Below are 19061 nucleotides of genomic sequence, written 5' to 3' on the forward strand. Positions count from 1 at the left end.
TCACAGCTTGACACTCTAGTGGAGGAGATAGAGTTAATGATGGCGGGAAGTGCCATCAAGTAAAAGGAATGAGAGTCTGGAAAAGGGGAGGATACTTGACTAGGATCTTCAGGGGTGGTCTCTCTAAGGAGGTATTTGAGCCGAGAGGGAACCCCTCAAGCGAGAGTGAGTGTGGCTGCTTAAGAGAGAGGAGCAGGACTCCAGACCTCAGGTAGGGCATTGTGGGCTGTAGGAAAAGTGGGGCCTGTACAAGGTGGGAAGTCACTGAAGGGGTGTGGCATCATCCAATTTACAATCTAAGACATTTACTCTGGTTGGTTGTAGGAGGGCCTGGAGGGGGCAGAGGATAGAACCTTAGATTCCAGTGAGGTTCCCACTGTTGTCTGGGTGAGAGATTCTGGTGGCCTTAACCTTGTAAGGTGACAGCAAGGAGGGAGGGTAGTGGACAGGTCTGTAATATCTGAGGGAAAGGGAGGAAACCAGGGTGATTCTTTTTTTTTTTTTCAGAGACAGAGTCAGAGAGAGGGATAGATAGGGACAGACAGACAGAGAAGAGAGAATGAGAAGAGAACAGAGAGAGATGAGAAGCATCAGTCATCAGTTTTTCGTTGTGACACCTTAGTTGTTCATTGATTGCATTCTCATATGTGCCTTGACCGTGGGCCTTCAGCAGACTGAGTAACCCCTTGCTCAAGCCAGCGACCTTGGGTCCAAGCTGGTGAGCTTTTGCTCAAACCAGATGAGCCCGCGTTCAAGCTGGCGACCTCGGAGTCTTGAACCTGGGTCCTCCGCATCCCAGTCCAACGCTCTATCCACTGTGCCACCACCTGGTCAGGCGCAGCGGTGATTCTTGTGATTTGTTTTAAGCCTCTGGGTGGAGAGAAGAGGATGACCTATACAAGATGGGAACAACTTGGGATGGGGTGGTCTAGTCGCACTGTTTTGTATGTATTGAATCTGAGAATCCTGCAACACACCAAAGGCAACGTGGAACTTGGGGTAGAGTCAGGACCGAAGCAAAAAATCTGGGCGTCATCTGTGCACAGAGGATTGGGGGTGCGGGGATGACCAAGAAGGGGACAGGGCTAATAGCCAGGAGGAGGGGTGGAGGGAGAGAAAGGGACTCTGGGTTTGGGCCCTACAGGCTGCCAAGAAGGGTGAGGGGGCAGGCCCCCCACTACCTTATGGCCCCCAGCTGACCCTGTCCTGCTCTATTTCAGGACATTGACATCAATACAGATGATGAGCTGGATGCCTACATCGAGGACCTGATCACCAAGGGGGACTAAGGGACTCAGAGCCAGAGATCAGCTCCCCTGCTCCTCAGTGCAGAGCTCCCGGGTTGGGGGAGACTTTTTACCTTGATTTGACTCAGTGGGACATTTGTGCTTTTGGAGGGAAAAATACTCTGATTCTTTGAATCTTCCTCCCTAAGTTTATAAATATTTATTTTTAAAAAGAAACAAGATACTGTGCCTGCTGTGAGACTATACATACATACATATATATACACACACACATATATATACATATATATGTACATATATATATATATATATATATATATATATATTTTTTTTTTTTTTTTTTTTTTTTTTTGTGACTGGGGCAAAGGACAAAACCAGAATGTCAAGTTTGAGCCACTTCTTATCGGCTCCTGGCTTCTCAAGATGTGGCAAGTCCAGCACCATCCAGAAGTTGAAGAGGCTCTAGGGGCAGGGCTGGTGTCTCTCCTAAAAGATGAACAATGTTGGGATCTGAAGGATAGGGGGGGAGGGAACCCTCCCAAGAATAATGTTCCCTTTAGAGGTTCTGATCCAGGGGACACCCCCCCCCCCAACGGGGGCCATGGGTCAGGAGGAGGCTTGGCACTGAACAGCTCCTATCTTTGGGTTAGGGATGTGTTGACCTGAGCAGCTGTCGTCTTGGCTGTGGCTTTGTCTCAACAACATGAGGAAGAAAGATCCTCTTCAACCTCACCATCTATCACCCAAGCTTTCACTGCTGGAGTGATTTCTTCAGTTAACTATTGTCAATGAGGTTTCCCCCCTCAATGACTTGAGGTTGAGTAGACAGAACTGACACTGGTCATTGCTGACCTAGATAGCCCACCAAATAAATGAATTCCAAAGGATTTCCTTTAGGAAAGGACCTTGTATATTAAAGAGTACCTGGTACCAATGTGGTGGTGGCAGGGTCTAGAGGGCCTGTTGCTGCTTTTTCCTTAATCACTTTCTCTGCCTGGCCCCACCACCCCCAGTTAGGGTCCCTACTATGGGGCAAACAGAAGGGGGTCTCAGAGTTCCTCTCGCCCACAGTGAGGTTCTCCAGAAGCATACCATACCTTCACTCCTGCCAGGCACAGCCTCATACAGCTGTGTTCTTCAAGCAACTTCTCAGGGTCAAAGACAAAGGCAAGAGTTGTTTTCTCTTTAATAGAGAATGGAAAGGTTCTAGTTTGATTTTTCTCAATGCTCTGCTCTTCTCTCTGTCTTTTTTTTTTTTTTTTTTTTTGCGCGCATGAGAGAGACAGGGACAGACAGGAAGGGAAGGGAGATGAGAAGCATCAATTCATAGTTGTGGCACCTTAGTTGTTGATTGCTTTCTCATATGTGCCTTGACCCAGGGGCTCTAGCCAAGCCAGTGACCATGGGGTCATTTCTGATCCCACACTCAAACCAGCAACCTCAGGTTTTGAACCTGGATACACTGCGTCCCAGGCTGACGCTCTATCCACTGCACCACTGCCTGGTCAGGCTCTCCTCTCTCTTATTTGAAGACTTGAGTTTTCTGAAGGCCTTGTACCACTGGTCTGTGATTTACACTGACATCTACCCACCCCATGTCAGCAGTGGCCCATATGCCACCCTGTGAAATCTGCACAAAACTAGGAAGCTCTTGTGAGGGAAGAAGGCCACACTAGAATCAGGAGTCTTAATCCACTTGTGCACATGCCAGAGGCACCCATGGCTTGTGGGTTTTGGGTTTCCCCAAACCACAACCCTGGGAGAGTGGAATTTGGGGAAATACCACTGGAAGAGACCCTGGTTTCTTCCTCTGGAAGAGCCTCTGAGTTTTGGGGTTTCTCAAGCTGGTGATTCCTCCCCTGTCCAGCTCTGTCTCTGTACCAGGCAGCATATGGTCCATTTCTGTCCCTACACATACTGTTTTTATCTAAAAGGAAGTTGGTTCTGCATTTTTACCAGAGGGTTATACTCAAGTTTTTTATTTATACACCTGTAATCAAAAGGCAATACTATAAACTTGTACTGGTGAGACTCCTGAACTCAGTCTGTTTTCTTAATAAAGTCCAGCACCTTCCTCCTCATTTTTTCCACCATGATGGCTTTAACCTCTCTTATCTCTACCTTCATTTCCCATCTTCATCTTCAATACCCACAAAAACAAATACTGAATTTCTTGAATGTTTTACCTTCAATTTCTGGATGTTCTGACTGCAGCCTGTTTCTCAGGAGAGCTACTGCCATTCTTGGTGGGAAGATACAATGCGGGGGTCCCTCCCTTTTCTCATCACAGACTAGTTGACCTATTTGGGAGGAGACAGATGGTCTGTCTGGTTTATGGCAGGAAGGTCCATCCTTCAAGGCAGCAAATAGGTGAATGAGTGCAGCTACTCTTGTTTTTAAGGAGTCGGAGGGATGATGACTCCTTTTGTCTTTCTTTTTAAGTGACACGTGCACATGGTAAAAGTTCAAACATACAAAGGCTAGACCATGAAAAGCAAGGTTCCTTCCCACCCTTATACCTGTTTTACCCCTGGAAACTGTCAATCCTGAGCACACAAATATACAATCCATTCTGTTCTGTTTCTGTTACACACTTAATGTATCTTGGAAACTGTCAGAATTGCCCATAGGGGTCTATTATTCTGAACAACCACATAGCATTTTAGTAACTTGTCCTGTCATTTAATAGTCCCCTATTTATAAAGATTTTGGTTTATGTTTTTAACATGAAAAATGCCACGACTGTGGATATATTCATTAACTCATCTGTCCGTATATAGGGTAAACTCCAAAAAGAAATGGCTGTCAGATGATGAATATATTAAAAATTCTAAGATATATTCCAGAAAAGACTTCCAATTTCAACTCCTATTGTGTTTTACACACACACACAAACACACTTGCCAGCACGCCAGTCTCTTTACTAATTTGAAAGGGTAAAAAGATGGATTTTTGAGTTGAACTAATTTAAGTGAGATGGAGTATCCTCATTGGCCAATTGTGTTTCTCTTCTGGTGTAGGACTGTAGTTTTGAATCTTGGGTTAGGCACTTTACAAAAGAGTAAAAAAAAAATAGGATGAAAATCCAGGGGCAAAGACCTCAGGAAAATGTTCACCTTACATGACCCCCCTCTGCCCTTAAGTGTCCCATGGATGTAGGATTTAAAACCTCACTATATTTATTACCAGATCAGGACAAGGATTTGACATTTTTGTTTATAAAAAAAAGGCATGAATTAATTGCAGGCTGAGAAAAACTGATTCCTCTGTATCCATCTGAGTGATAATGCTTTTTGACTCTTCTTGTTGGGTCTACATGACTGTCAGACCTGTGGTTCAAGCAGTATTGGCCAAGAGTTCACAGCTCCCATAAATGTTTAAGACAGACGAGGCTCAAACTGCCATTTACATAGAACACAAGGCTTCGCCTAAGTGGGTGGTGCCTCCATTGGCTATCTGTCCCTCTTCGAAGGTGGTTCTGTGGCTGGGCCAGGCTGTGAGGGAACTGTTGATCATCACCAAGGTGCCTGGAACATCCTCAGGATTCCACTGGAGTGTTTGGCCTTTGTTGGAGATGGAACCTCTGAGGCTTCCTTTGGAACCAAGAGGCCACATTGTTCTTGGTTCCCTGAGCAGTGAACAGCCAGCTTGGCCACAGGAGGCAGAGCTTTAAAAGAACATGCTTTCTCCACTGTGGGTCTGAAGACTCAGACTGTCTGTCTTTTGCCCATTCTCAGCATTGCTGGAGGCACTGGCCCCACAGTACAAAAGACGAGAGATGAAGGGCCTGGCAAGGCACATCCTATTTAACAGTGAGCCAAAATGTTGCCAGCCCTGCCTGTTTGGCAGTCTGGCTCTTTTCATCTGGTAACTTAGAATGTGCCAGGTCCCGCAGAACCTTTGAATTCCTAAGGCTTCAAGACAAATTACTGCCCGCTCTGGCTCCCTATTCCTCCTCTAAATAAATTAGATGCTAGTACAGGTTGCCCAGCTTATTTAGCCACAGAACCAATTCTCCACCTGAAATTTATCCAGAGACCTATACAGACTGCCTATCATTTGGAATGGCGGCCCAAAGCCCTCTGTTGCCCAACCCCCCAGTCTGTGTCAAGATTCATTGCTCTCCATCTGCTTCCTGTAGGTCTTCAGCTGCTTTTTGAACAGCATGGCCATCCTTACGGCTTTTTACCCATTTGGCCAGTTTCAGTATCCCCTAAGGGTGAGTAGGGTGCAGCTTTCACTCAGCCTCCTTTGGGCCTGTACGGAAGGTTGCCTTTGTAATGGGGTTCGGGCATGCTCAGCAGCTGCTAGCCAAAGCCTCGACAATAGGAAGCTCATACCATTGGGGCAAACTTGGACCGAGAGGAGGAGGAGGACCTGAACGACACATCCCTCCTCCTTTCTTATCCACTGCTGAGATGCTTCTATGGGATTCTCTGGAACTACTTCATGCCCAAACAACTGCAGGTTTCCTGGGAAGTGTGGCCAGCTCGAATCCGCCACTTTGAGTTTGTCCCACTATTGAGCTTTGGACTCTCCCCTCCCATGTGCCCCACCTTTTAAATCAATCTTTTCTCTAGCTGAATTTGGGGTACTGTGGTGGGAGAAGAGCCCTATTTGTCAGAAGGAAGAGAGTTTTTGAGTTCCTCATGCTAAATCAACTAATATTGGGTTGGCAAGAAAGTATTTTTGGTTGCCACAGTGTTGTAATTGTTTTGAAGGACTTCTGTCAGTGTTGTGGTTTTTTCCTTTTGACATTTGATATCAGTCACATTTAGGTTACTTTAGAAGCAAGTTGTGCGTCATTTTGTTTGTACTGTTAGTTTAGGGTCAATTTTATTTATTTATTACAGAGAGTCAGAGAGAAGGATAGATAGGGACAGACAGGAACGAGAGAAATGAGAAGCATCAATCATCAGTTTTTCGTTGCGACACTTTAGTTGTTCATTGATTGCTTTCTCATATGTGCCTTGACCGTGGGCCTTCAGCAGACCTATTAACCCCTTGCTCAAGCCAGCGACCTTGGGTCCAAGCTGGTAAACTTTTGCTCAAACCAGATGAGCCCGCGCTCAAGCTGTAGACCTTGGGATCTCGAACCTGGGTCCTTCCCATTCCAGTCTGACCCTCTATCCACTGCGCCACCACCTGGTCAGGCTGTTTAGGGTCAATTTTAACATGAAGTGCAGAAACAAACATTTTCAGCATATTTTACTTTTTTATTTCCGTAAAGCTGCAGAGGCTCACAAAAAGATATGTGAAGTTTATAGTGTTGATTGCATAAAAAAATGCACTTGTCAGAACTGGTTTAAAAAATTCTGTTCTGGAGATTTTTCACTCAAAGATGACCAACGTTCTGGTCGACCTACTGAAGTTGATGACCAAATCAAAGCCATAATTGAAGAGAATCGTCATATAACTGTTCGAGAGATTGCAGAGAGGTTAAATGTATCGCACACAACAATTGAAAATCACTTAAAATGTCTTAGACTCACTAAGAAGCTCACTATTTGGGTTCTACATGAATTGAAAGATTCACTTAACAAATCAGTATTTGTGATATGCATCTCAAGTGCAATGAAACCGACTCTTTTTTGAAAAGAATCATCACTGATGAAAAATGGGTCATTTACAGTAACATCATTCAAAAATGATCGTGGTACAAGCATGATGAACCGGCACAAACCATATCTAAAGCTGAATTGCATCAAAAAAGGGCCATGCTGTCAATTTGGTGGAACTACAAAGGTGGTGTGTATTTTGAGCTGCTTCCAAGAAACCAGATGATCAATTCAGATGTTTACTGTCAACAAGTAATGAAACTGGATGAAGCAAAGAAAAATGGCCAGAATTGGCAAATCGCCAAGGAATTGTGTTCCACCATGATAATGCAAAGTTTCACATATCTTTAGTAACTCATGGGAAATTATTGGAGCTTGGTTGGGAAGTGATGTCGCATCACCCATACAGCCCTGACCTGGCACCATCTGTTTACCATTTATTTGAGAAGTCTGCAAGACTCTTTGAATGGTAAAACTTCCACAAATGATGATGACCTTAAATTGCACTTGGTTCAGTTTTTCGCTGATAAGGACCAAAATTTCTATAAGTGCGGAATCACGAAGCTGCAAGAAAGATGGCAAAAGGTCACAGAACAAAATGGAAAATATGTAATTGATTAAAATTTATTCTTTGTATAAAAAATGAGTTTTATTTCACACTATAAAACCGAAATTACTTTCTTGCCAACCCAATACATAACTGAGCGCTGGCTACAACTTCTCACCTGGCCCAGATGGCAGGGCCGGGACCCGTTCATCTCTCTCCACAGGCCTTGGGGGGTATTCAGTGCTCAGGTCCTCAGCGGCCTTCTCCCAGACTGTCAACGCTTGTGGCCTGCTGAGAGCCACAAGCCCACACTCCAGGCGTGGTGGGCGCGCAACCACGCCTGTTTAGTGTCTGGCCTGCACAAGCGGCTGCCTCTTGCGCAAGCGCCTTGGAAGCATCGCGAGCCCGCCGACTTGGCGAAAGCATGGTAGGCTGGCGTCCACGTTCCAGCCCAGGTGCGGGGCAGCAATGTGACCAAACTCCGCGGGTGAGGCCATCCGAGGGGCGTACGTCGGTTCCCAGCGGCTCCATTGAGTGTAGTCTGACCCCAGGGCTAGTCTGGGGCCGCAGCGTTGAGGTCTCCTCAAAGCCCAGGGCGAGTGAAAGGTCTTGCTGACCCAATGGCCGACTCACACCCCAATGCAGAAAAGGAGGATTTTTTCCTCTGGCGTCCGCATGTTAAGCTCGAACGCAAATGAAACCTGTTTTCTGAGTTGTTTTCCCACTTTTTTTTGTCACTACAGAAAACTTTTTTCTATATAGATGTCCCTATGGTGTTGGTGCGCTCATATCAGGATAGAAGACCTGGAAAGGAAGCTGCATGCTTTACGTTTTAAGAGAGCCATCTCCAGGTAATTTTCCTTGATGGTCCAGAGTGCTTGTAGCCTGTTGGCCTCGCTCTTGAGACCTCTTGGTTTCACAAATTTTGGCTCCTTTTCTACTGGTTTATCCTTGGCTTGGTGTTTCTTGACAGATAAATATTTATTGGTTTGGGGGGTTCCTGTCATGCTTTAAATTTATTTTATTTTTTGTATTTTTCTGAAGTTGGAAATGGGGAGGCAGTCAGACAGACTCCCGCATGTGCCCGACCGGGATCCACCCGGCATGCCCACCAGGGGGCGATGCTCTGCCCATCTGGGGCATCTCTGCTGCAACCAGAGCCATTCTAGCGCCTGAGGCAGAGGCCATGGAGCCATCCTCAGCGTCCGGGCCAACTTTGCTCCAATGGAGCCTTGGCTGCAGGAGGGGAAGAGAGAGACAGAGAGGAAGGAGAGGGGGAGGGGTGGAGAAGCAGATGGGCACTTCTCCTGTGTGCACTGTCTGGAAATCAAACCCGGGACACCTGCACTCCAGGCTGATGCTCTACCACTGAGCCAACCGGCCAGGGCTCCTGTCATGCTTTTAAAAAATCCTGCCACCATCCCACCACACAGAAACATGCTTTTATATTTTGTTGCAATGTTTTTAAGTTGTTGTGTCAACCTCCAGGCCTATAACTGGGTAGACAGGAGTCAAGATTTATTTTTATTTTTCTTTCCAGATGGAAATTCACTTATGCCAGCTTTATTTATTAAGTGAAATACCTTGGTCATTATTTATAATCCACTGTATTTGATTTTGGACCTGTTGGGTTTAAGATGTCCCTTCCACACACCAATGGAGACATCCTATTATTAGTTGAACAGGTGATTCTGAGTTGAGGAGTGAAATCTTAGCTGAAACTAGAATTTTGGGCATCAACATCTAGATGGGTTAGTCTCCCTCACTATTTTTCTTTTAAAAACACTTTACAAGGCTATTCTTAGAATTTATTATCTCACATGAAATTTAAAATAACTTTATTCAATTTAGATGCAAATTTTGGGAGAGTTGACGTTTTTGTATGGTCCTAAAGCTCCCCAGATGATAAAAAAATGGTTTCTATTTGTTAAGTCTTCTTTTTTTTTTTTTTAAGATTTTATTTATTGATTTTTTTTTTTATTTTTAAATTATTTTTATTTTTTATTTATTTTAGAGGAGACAGAGAGAGAGAGAAGGGGGGAGGAGCAGGAAGCATCGACTCCCATATGTGCCTTGACCAGGCAAGCCCAGGGTTTTGAACCAGCAACCTCAGTGTTTCCAGGTTGACGCTTTATCCACTGCGCCACTACAGGTCAGGCGTTAAGTCTTCTTTTAGATCATCCAATATGTTTTATAATTTCTTTATATAGGTTTTACAACTTTCTCATTAAATTTATTCCTAAGTATTTTATGGCTTTTGTTATTGTGAATGGAATATTTTATTCCCATCTCTATTCCTGACCGTCAAAATGAGAATACTTAACAATTTATTTTTTATCTTGGGAACTCTGGTAGTTTTAAAAATAAACCTATGTTTTATAGATATAATCTCCCGATATCCCAGTATACCAATTTAATTATTAGTTTGCTTTAGCTAGATCTCTGAAACAAAGTTGAATAATTATCCCCGCCTTGTTTCTGATGTAAATGGAAACCCAAGTGATGTGGATAAAAATCATGTTAACAGTTGAGCAGCTGTTCAGGCTGTTGATTTTGGCAAATGGCCGTTGAAGTGTGGAAGTAGTGTCCTGCTATTTTTAAATTTAATTTTTCAATTATAGTTGATATTCAGTATTATTTTATATTAGTTTTAGGTGTACAGCATAGTGGTTAAACATTTTTTTAAATTAAATTTAATGCAGTGATAGACATTTATTTTTTTAAGATTTTTATTTATTGCTTTTACAGAGAGAGGAGGCAGGGAGTGAAGTATGAACTAATAGTTGCTTCACTCTTCACTGGTTGCTTGTCATATGACCCTTGACCGGGCAAGCCCATGTTTTGAACCGGGGACCTCAGCCTTCAAGGTTTACGCTTTATCCACTGTGCCACCACGGTCCAGGCATGGTTAGACATTTATGTAATTTATGAAGTGGTCTCCCCATAAGTCTAGTACCTGCGTGGCACCATACATAGTTATTACAGTATTATTGACTGTATTCCATATGGTGTATTTTACATCCCTGTGACTATTTTGTAACTACCAACTTATACTTCTTAATTATTTTACCTTTTTTACCTAGCCTCCCAACCTCCCTCCCATCTGGCAATTATTAGTTTGTTCTCTGTATTTATTTTGTTTGTTTTATTTTGTTTTTTAGATTCCACATATAAGTGAAATCATATGGTATTTGTCTTTCTCTGACTGACTTATTTTTCTTAGCATAATACCCTCTAAGTCCATCCATGCCTCAGTTGGTAAGATTTCATTCTTTTTTATGGCCAGGTAAGATTCCACTGTGTGTGTGTGTGTGTGTGTGTGTGTGTATCCCTCTTCTTTATCCAGTCATCTGTTGATGGGTACTTAGGTTGCTTCCATATCTTGGCTACTGTAAATAATGCTTCAGTGAACACAAGGATGCATATATTTTTTTCAAATTTGTGTTTGGATTTTTTAAGATAAATACCCAGAAGTGGAATTGCTGGTTCATAAGGTAGTTGTATTTATAATTTTTTGAAGAACTTCCATATTGTTTTCCATAGTGGCTGCACCAATTTGCAATCCCACCAACAGTGCAAAAGGGTTCCCTTTTCCACACTCTTACCAACACTTGTTTGTGGATTTATTGATGATAGCCATTGTGACAGGTATGAGGTAATATCTCAATGTGGTTTAATTTGCATTTCTTGGACAATTAATAATGTTGAGCATTGTTTTCATAGGTCCTCTGCCCTTTTCTTTCCCTTCTTTTCCAAATGAGAGAAGGGGAGATAGAGGGACAGACTCCCACATGTGCCCCGACCAAGATTCACCTGGCAACCTCTGTCTCTGGCCAATGCTCACAACAGAGCTATTTTTAGTGCCTGAGGTGGAGGCTCCATGGAGCCATCCTCAGCATCTTCCCAATCCTCAGCACCTTCAGTGCTCCAACCAATTAAGCCATGGCTGCAAGAGGGGAAGAGAGAGAGACAGAGAGAAGGGGGAGGGGAGGGGTGGAGAAGCAGATAGTCACTTCCTTGTGTGCCTTGACCAGGAATCGAACCTGGGACATTCACTTGCCAGACTGATGCTCTACCACTGAGCCAACTGGCCAGAGTTCCCATTTTTAAATTAAAAAAAAATTTTTTTTGGCTAAGTTATAGGAGTTTTTTGTAAATTGTAGATATTAATTTCTATCGTGTCATTAGTGAATATCTTCTACCATTCAATAGGTTTTCTTTTCATTTTGTTGATAGTTTAGTGCAAAAATTTTTTGTTTGATGTAGTCCCATTTGTTTGTCTGTTTCCCTTCCCTGAAGAGCTATATCAACAAAAATATTACTAAAAGCTATGTCAAAGAGTTTACTGTCTATGTTTTCTTCTAGGAGTTTTATAGTTTCAGGTTTACATTTAAGTCTATAATTCTTCTTGAGTTTATTCTTGCATATGGTATAAGAAGGTGGTCTAGTTTCATTTCTTTGCATATATCTATCCAGTTTTCCCAAAACCATTTATTGAATAGATTAGATGATCTTTACCTCATTGTATATTCTTGCTTTTGTTATCATAGGTTGATTGACCAAATAGGCATGACTTTATTTCTGAGTTCTCTATTCTGTGTTATTGATTTGCAGTCTGTTTTTATGCCAGAATGTACAATGCTATTTTGATTACTGTGGCCTTGAAGTATAGTTTTATATCTGGTAGTGTGATTCCTCCAACTTTATTCTTTTTTCTCAATATTGCTTTGGCTATTTGTAGTCTCTTGTGGAATATAAATTTTTAGGTGATTTTTTCTAGTTCTGTGGAAAATTCCATTGGTATTGTGATAGGAATTATATACTTTTAATCTATTCATTGCTTTGGGTGGTATGGACATTTTAATGATGCCAATTCTTCCTGTCCATGAGCATGGTATATGCTTCCATTTATTTGTCTTCTTCAATTTCTTTCTTAAATGTCTTATAATTTTCTAAGCATGGATCATTTACCTTCTCGGTTAAATTTATTCCTAGGTATCTTATTTTTTTTATGCAATTGTAAATGGGATTTTCTTAATTTCTCTTTCTAATAGTTTGTAGTTGGTGTATTAAAATGCAACTGTTTTCTGAATACTAATTTTGTATCCTGCTACTTTGCTAAATTCATTTATCAGTCCTAGCAGTTTTTTGGTGGAATCTTTAGGGTTCTCTTGATACAGTAGCATGTCATCTGCAAATAATGAGTTTTATATATTCCTTTGCAATTTGAATGGTTTTTATTTCTTTTTCTTGTCAGATTGGTGTGGCTAGGATTTTTTATTTTAAATGTGGGGCCTCTGGATCAAAGCTGTGGCTGCCAGTCCTGCCTGAATCTGCTGCTAGAGGGAACTGAACCAGTGACAGAAAGAAATGTGGTTTTACCCCCGTGGAGACTGTTAACCTTAAAAATTACACAATAATTGTAATTGAATGAGTTTATTTGGGAATAAAAGAGGAATTGCAATTCAGGACAAGCATACTATGGAGAATCATAGTCAAGTCCAGAGAACAAAGGAGAGGAGCATACATTTATAGAAGAAGGGAGGAAATTGGGAGGGGCAGTTTTGACAAAAGATCATTAGAAGTGGGGGAGAGTACAGGGCTGTGGTCGCTTGTAATTGGGTGAGTGGTTGCTGGGCAAGGAGAAAAATCTTCTTTCTGTGGGGATATGTAAAGTAAGCTTCTTTGGGCTGGAATCTGTACAGTATGCTCAGAGGTGGATTTAACGGCGGGCGCACCCTGCAAAACTTTACACTTTTTTCTAATGTAAGGGGCCCAATATTTTCTTCTGCACCTGGGGCTTCAACTGACCTAAATCCACCACTGAGTATGCTATGACAAGTTGTATGTGTTTGAGAGCCTTCCCTTCATGACTTCCCATTTTATAATAATAATATAAATTTCCATTTTATAATATAAAAGTTATTTTATATTATCTTGTAGAGCAGTGGTAGTCAACCTGGTCCCTACCACCCACTAGTGGGCGTTCCAGCTTTCATGGTGGGCAGTAGTGGAGCAACCAAAGTATAAATAAAAAGATTTAACTATAGTAAGTTGTTTTATAAAGATTTATTCTGCCAAACTTAGCAAAAATCCAATATAAAGTACTTGGTAAGTAATTATTATATGCTTTAACTTGCTGTAACTCTGCTTTATATATTTTATAAAGTAAAGTTACTTTCCTACTTTATAAATCACCATTACTGTGGAACTGGTGGGCGTTTAGAAAATTTTACTACTAACAGATACAAAAGTGGGCAGTAGGTATAAAAAGGTTGACTACCCCTGTTGTATAATTTTGTCTTTAACATATAGATCTTTAATCCACCTGGAATTGCCTTTGTGTATGGTGTTAGGTAGAGCTCCAATTCCTTCTTTCTTACCTTCTTTTTGATTGTTCCCATACATCTGAATGAAGTCTTCCCTTTCTCTGAGAGTGCTACTACCTCATTCAGAGGTATGGGCACATATGTATGAATCTGTTTCTGGATTTTTTTCAGTTACATTTGTATAATGTCTCTTTCTCTATGCCAGTATCACAATGATTTAATTACTATGGTTTTACAATAAATTTTTATAATGTATCTAGTATAGCCAGTCCTACAACTTTTTCTGCTTCAAGAGTGTCTTGACTATTTTTGGTCCTTTGCATTTCCATATATATTTTAAGATTATTTGATTAAGCTGTAGGGATTTCATTGGAATTGATTGTATAATGTCATCAATTTGAGAAGAATTGATATCTTTATGTCTTACCTATTTCTCCTTGCGACTATCCATTTTACTTTATTTTGAGATGTTATTGGGTGCCATAAGAATTTTAGAACTTTATCAATTTTACCTTTTATTATTATACAGTGACTATTTTCTTTCTAGGAATTGGCATCTGGTAATATTTTTGCCTTCAAGTCTTGTCTATATACAGGTGCACCTCATTTTATTATACTTCACAGGCATCTTCATCAACTTGGAGGCAAGACCCTCTCCTAGCAGAAAGGATTACAACTGGCTGAAGGTTCAGATGGGGGTTACCATTTTTTGGCAAGAGTATTTTTTAATTAAGATATGTACATATTTTAGATTTAATGCACTTTTATAGACTACAGTATAATGTAAACATAACTTTTATAGGCACCAAGAACTGACAAATTCATCTGATTCACTTTATTGTGATATTTGCTGTATTGGAGTGGTCTGGAACTGAACCGACTAAATCTCCAAGTTATGCCTGTATTTATGTTTTCAGTGTATGCTTATAAATATGTAGTTGGATTATGCTTATTCCAGATATTTTTACCTGAAGCACTTAAATTTTGTGTGATTATTGATTGATTTCTATCCATATATATATATATGTATATATATATACACACACACACACACACATATATATATATACATACATATACAAATACACACACACTTTTTTTTGTGTGTGACAGAGAGAGGGATAGGGACAGACAGGAAGGGAGATGCTTGTGTGTTGTGTATTTAGAGATAGTATACTGTTACCTGCTCATTTTTTTTTTTTTTTACAGAGACAGAGAGTGAGTCAGAGAGAGGGATAGATAGGGACAGACAGACAGGAACGGAGAGAGATGAGAAGCATCAATCATTAGTTTTTCATTGCGCGTTGCAACACCTTAGTTGTTCATTGATTGCTTTCTCATATGTGCCTTGACCGCGGGCCTTCAGCAGACCGAGTAACCCCTTGCTAGAGGCAGCGACCTTGGGTTCAAGCTGGTGAGCTTTTTGCTCAAACCAGATGAGCCTGCGCTCAAGCTGGCGATCTCGGGGTCTCGAACCTGGGTCCTCTGCATCCCAGTCCGACGCTCTATCCACTGCGCCACCACCTGGTCAGGCTGCTCATTTTTCTTGCAACTTCACATCTAGAGTTCTAAAAGGGCTGGAATGAATGGTAGACCCTCTAGTGGATTCATTTGACTGGCGACATTGCCAATTTTGGACCATGCTATATTTATTCTCTGCTGGAGGTTTATCAGATCATCCAGGTAGTATGTATTTGGGCTACAAAACCAAGTGAGGGCCCTCTCCTGATTACAGATTCTTAGGGGATTTTTTTTTCTGCTCTGTTTAGGACTAACGCTTATTAAAGCAAGCCATTTTCCTTGTATTATATTTCTGACTCACCATCATATTGCAGGTATAGATTTTGGGGGGGACCAGCTTTCTAGGGGACATCTTTTTTTTTTTTTTTTTTTTTTTACAGAGACAGAGCGAGAGTCAGAGAGAGGGATACATAGGGACAGACAGGAATGGAGAGAGATGACAAGCATCAGTCATCAGTTTTTCATTGCCATTGTGACACCTTAGTTGTTCATTGATTGCTCTCATATGTGCCTTGACCACGGGCCTTCAGCAGACCGAGTAACCCCTTGCTCAAGCCAGCGACCTTGGGTCCAAGCTGGTGAGCTTTTTGCTCAAGCCAGATGAGCCTGCGCTCAAGCTGGTGAGCTCGGGGTCTCGAACCTGGGTCCTCTGCATCCCAGTCCGATGCTCTATCCACTGTGCCACCGCCTGGTCAGGCGGGGGACATCTCTTTTTGATGCCCTATATTGGGATGGTCATTTGAGGCAATGCAAGTTACTGCTAGGCTCACTAGGCTCAGTCAGTGGCCATAAGGGATCAGCAGAATTCAGAACCCTTTTTCTCTTTCCAGGTTTCCACACCCATGTAATTTTTGGCCTGAGTATTCGTTATATTCCAGCTCATGGATACATTTAAGGTGTTTTAAAATTTTATCCAGCATATCTAGTTTTCCACAAAGGAGGATTATTCAGGTATCTCGTCTACCATATTGCCAGACAGAGAAGTCATTCTTGAACTGGTTGATATAATGATTTACAATGAAAAGCTTTTTGACATTGACCCATTCTTGCATTCCTGTAGTAAACCCAACTTGTGCATAGATTTATCAATTTGGGGTATCTATCGTGTTGGGGTTTTTAAAAATATTTTATTTATTGATTTTAGAGAGAGGATAGAGAGAGAGAAAGGCAGGGGGAGGAGTAGGAAACATCAATTCGTAGTTGCTTCTTGTATGTATGTGCCTTGACCAGGCAAACCTAGGGTTTCGAACCAGTGACCTCAGCATTCTATCTGAAGCTTTATCCACTGTGCCACCACAGGTCAGGCTGGGGTATCTATCTTTTGATTGTGGATGGATTCTATCTGCTGTTGTCATATTTGGATATTTGAAAATTCTTAAGTTAGACTGAACTATATATTTAGTGCTGTCTTTGTCAGGTTTTGTCATTCAAGTTATGCTGGCCAGCTTCGTAAAAAGAATAAGTATCATCTCTGGCCCTGTTCTCTGTATCACACTTTAAAATTTTTCTCTTTGGGGCCCTGGCCGGTTGGCTCAGCAGTAGAGCGTCGGCCTAGCGTGCGGAGGACCCGGGTTTGATTCCCAGCCAGGGCACACAGGAGAAGCGCCCATTTGCTTCTCCACCCCTCCGCCGCGCTTTCCTCTCTGTCTCTCTCTTCCCCTCCCGCAGCCAAGGCTCCATTGGAGCAAAGATGGCCCGGGCGCTGGGGATGGCTCTGTGGCCTCTGCCTCAGGCGCTAGAGTGGCTCTGGTCGCAACATGTCGACGCCCAGGATGGGCAGAGCATCGCCCCCTGGTGGGCAGAGCGTCGCCCCATGGTGGGCGTGCCGGGTGGATCCCGGTCGGGCGCATGCGGGAGTCTGTCTGACTGTCTCTCCCTGTTTCCAGCTTCAGAAAAATGCAAAAAAAAAATTAAATAAATAAAATAAAATTTTTCTCTTTGGTTTCTTCTCCTCTCTGTTCCCCTCATGCTGAGCTCCACGCAGCCCTGCAGATGAGGTAGCCTTAGGCCTTTTCCCTGACAGTCTGTTAGGAGCAGTGATTTGGACTCTAGAGTTTGGCAGAAGAAGGAGTTTCCTGGGTCCCTAAGTTCAGCTCTTACTAGTTGTCTCTGAAGCCCCCTCACAATTTGAGGCTGCAGCCACACTCCTCAGCTGCCTTAGGGGTGTCTCCCTGAGCCTTTGCTCTAGCTGGGTTTCCTGGCCTAAAATTAAGTCATTCAGTACCTACTAAGGAGCATCTACTCTTATGTCAAGCACTGGGGATGCTACAATGTATAACACAGACAAGATCCCTACTCTTAAGAAGTTCACAGCACATTGGGAGTGGAGGAGACAGTCAACAAGTAAAATGCGTGCTCTGCCAGATGGTGCCAGAGTGCAGTGGAGGAAGAGGAAAGCAGTTTGTTGGTAGTTTTCTAGCATGTTTGAGCACATGCAGGTGAAGTTCATGTCTACCACACCCACCCCACCCTGTTCTTCTTTTTAAGAATTGCATTATCTATTTCTTGTGCATTCACTTTCCCATGTAAATTTCACAATCAGCTTGTCCAGTTTTTGAAAAAGATTGGTAGAATTTCGACTTGGACCATATTGAATTTGTAGATTCAGAAAGACCTGACATTGAGTTTGCCAAGCATGGAGATGGCATCTTTGCTGTTAACTCACGTTTTCTGTATCATTCAGTAATGTTTTAGAGTTTATCTATGAAGACCTTTTGGATCTTTTTTGTTGGATGTATTCTGAGGCTTCTTATGTTCTATATTGCAGAATCTTTCTGTTCCATTTTCTATTCAGTGATGCTGCTGGATAGACCATTGAGTGTACGCTGATCTTGTGTCATGCTGGTCACAGTGGTTTCTTTTTCTTTTTTTTAAAGATTTTATATATTGATTTTAGAGGAAAGAAAGGCAGGAGTGGGAGTGGGGGTGGGTTGGGAAGCATCAGATCGTAGTTGTCGCTTCTCATATGTGCCTTGACTGGGCAAGCCCAGGGTCTCAAACCGGTCTTCTCAGCATTCCAGGTTGATGCTTTATCTACTGCACCACCACAGGTCAGGCCACAGTGGTTTCTAAAATGTCAACTAGGTATCACTCCCTATTCACAGTTATGTCTGGCTCCACTCCAGGCTCTTTGATTCCTCACTTTGTCTCAGTGGACTGCCCTTGGTCACTTCTGCACTTTGCCCATGCAGCCCATCCCCAACCTGGCAGATCCAGTCCATTGCCCCTGGGTCGGGTTTATCCTGGGGTTGCCTTACCCACTCACCTTCTAACCAAGGAGAGCTGCCCCTCCAGCCCCTCCACTGGGACTCACTAGTGCCTGCCTCCAGCCAGATGGGAAAGCAAGACCCTGGGAAAGAAGGAGTTGTGCGAGGCCAGCCTGGATCCCACAGCACCCACTGTTGGGACAGATGCAGTGGGAAGAGGATCCACTGGGCTAGACCAACTGCCCGGTTGCTAGAGATACAGTTGCTAGGTTACCATTGTCAAGCAGCTGTGTAATTCACCAGAGCAGGCCTTCCCTTGAAGATGGTGGTGGACCTTAGCTTGTCAGGAGACATCTCAGGTAAGGCTGTGACCCCATCCCTAGGTGCTGACTCAGCCCTTATATGTTTGTCTAAAAAGCCCTTTCTGGCCCAGACCACATCCCACTATGTCTTCCACCTCCACCCCACCACATCCCTCCCCTCCCCTTCAGACCAGCCTCCTGCTGCCTGCTCAGAGCAGGCAGAATAAAGCCCCACTGAGCAGAATAAGTGCCTGTGCTCTTCCCCCATGTCACCCTGGCTGTCTGTCACCTGTTCTCTTGCATCAACCCTTCTCCACCCAGTCAGAGAGATTCAGGGACAGGACCATGGAA

At 42.8% G+C, this 19061-nt stretch overlaps 1 protein-coding gene across 3 annotated transcripts in view; it reads left to right on the forward strand.

Moving 5' to 3' along the window:
• The window catches only part of MORC2 (MORC family CW-type zinc finger 2), a 46657-nt gene extending 45094 nt beyond the window's left edge, over positions 1-1563 (forward strand). Inside the window, exon 27 of one of the 3 annotated variants that reach the window (XM_066370463.1) lies at positions 1221-1563. In XM_066370463.1, coding sequence (XP_066226560.1) covers positions 1221-1289 — 69 coding nt within the window. In that variant the 3' untranslated portion in view covers positions 1290-1563. The remainder of the gene's footprint in view (positions 1-1220) is intronic. The other 2 variants (XM_066370465.1, XM_066370464.1) reach the window with 2 other exon arrangements.
• Positions 1564-19061: the final 17498 nt, after the last annotated feature.

This window comes from Saccopteryx leptura, chromosome 2 (assembly GCF_036850995.1).
Source record: "Saccopteryx leptura isolate mSacLep1 chromosome 2, mSacLep1_pri_phased_curated, whole genome shotgun sequence".
NCBI classification, from domain to species: domain Eukaryota; kingdom Metazoa; phylum Chordata; class Mammalia; order Chiroptera; family Emballonuridae; genus Saccopteryx; species Saccopteryx leptura.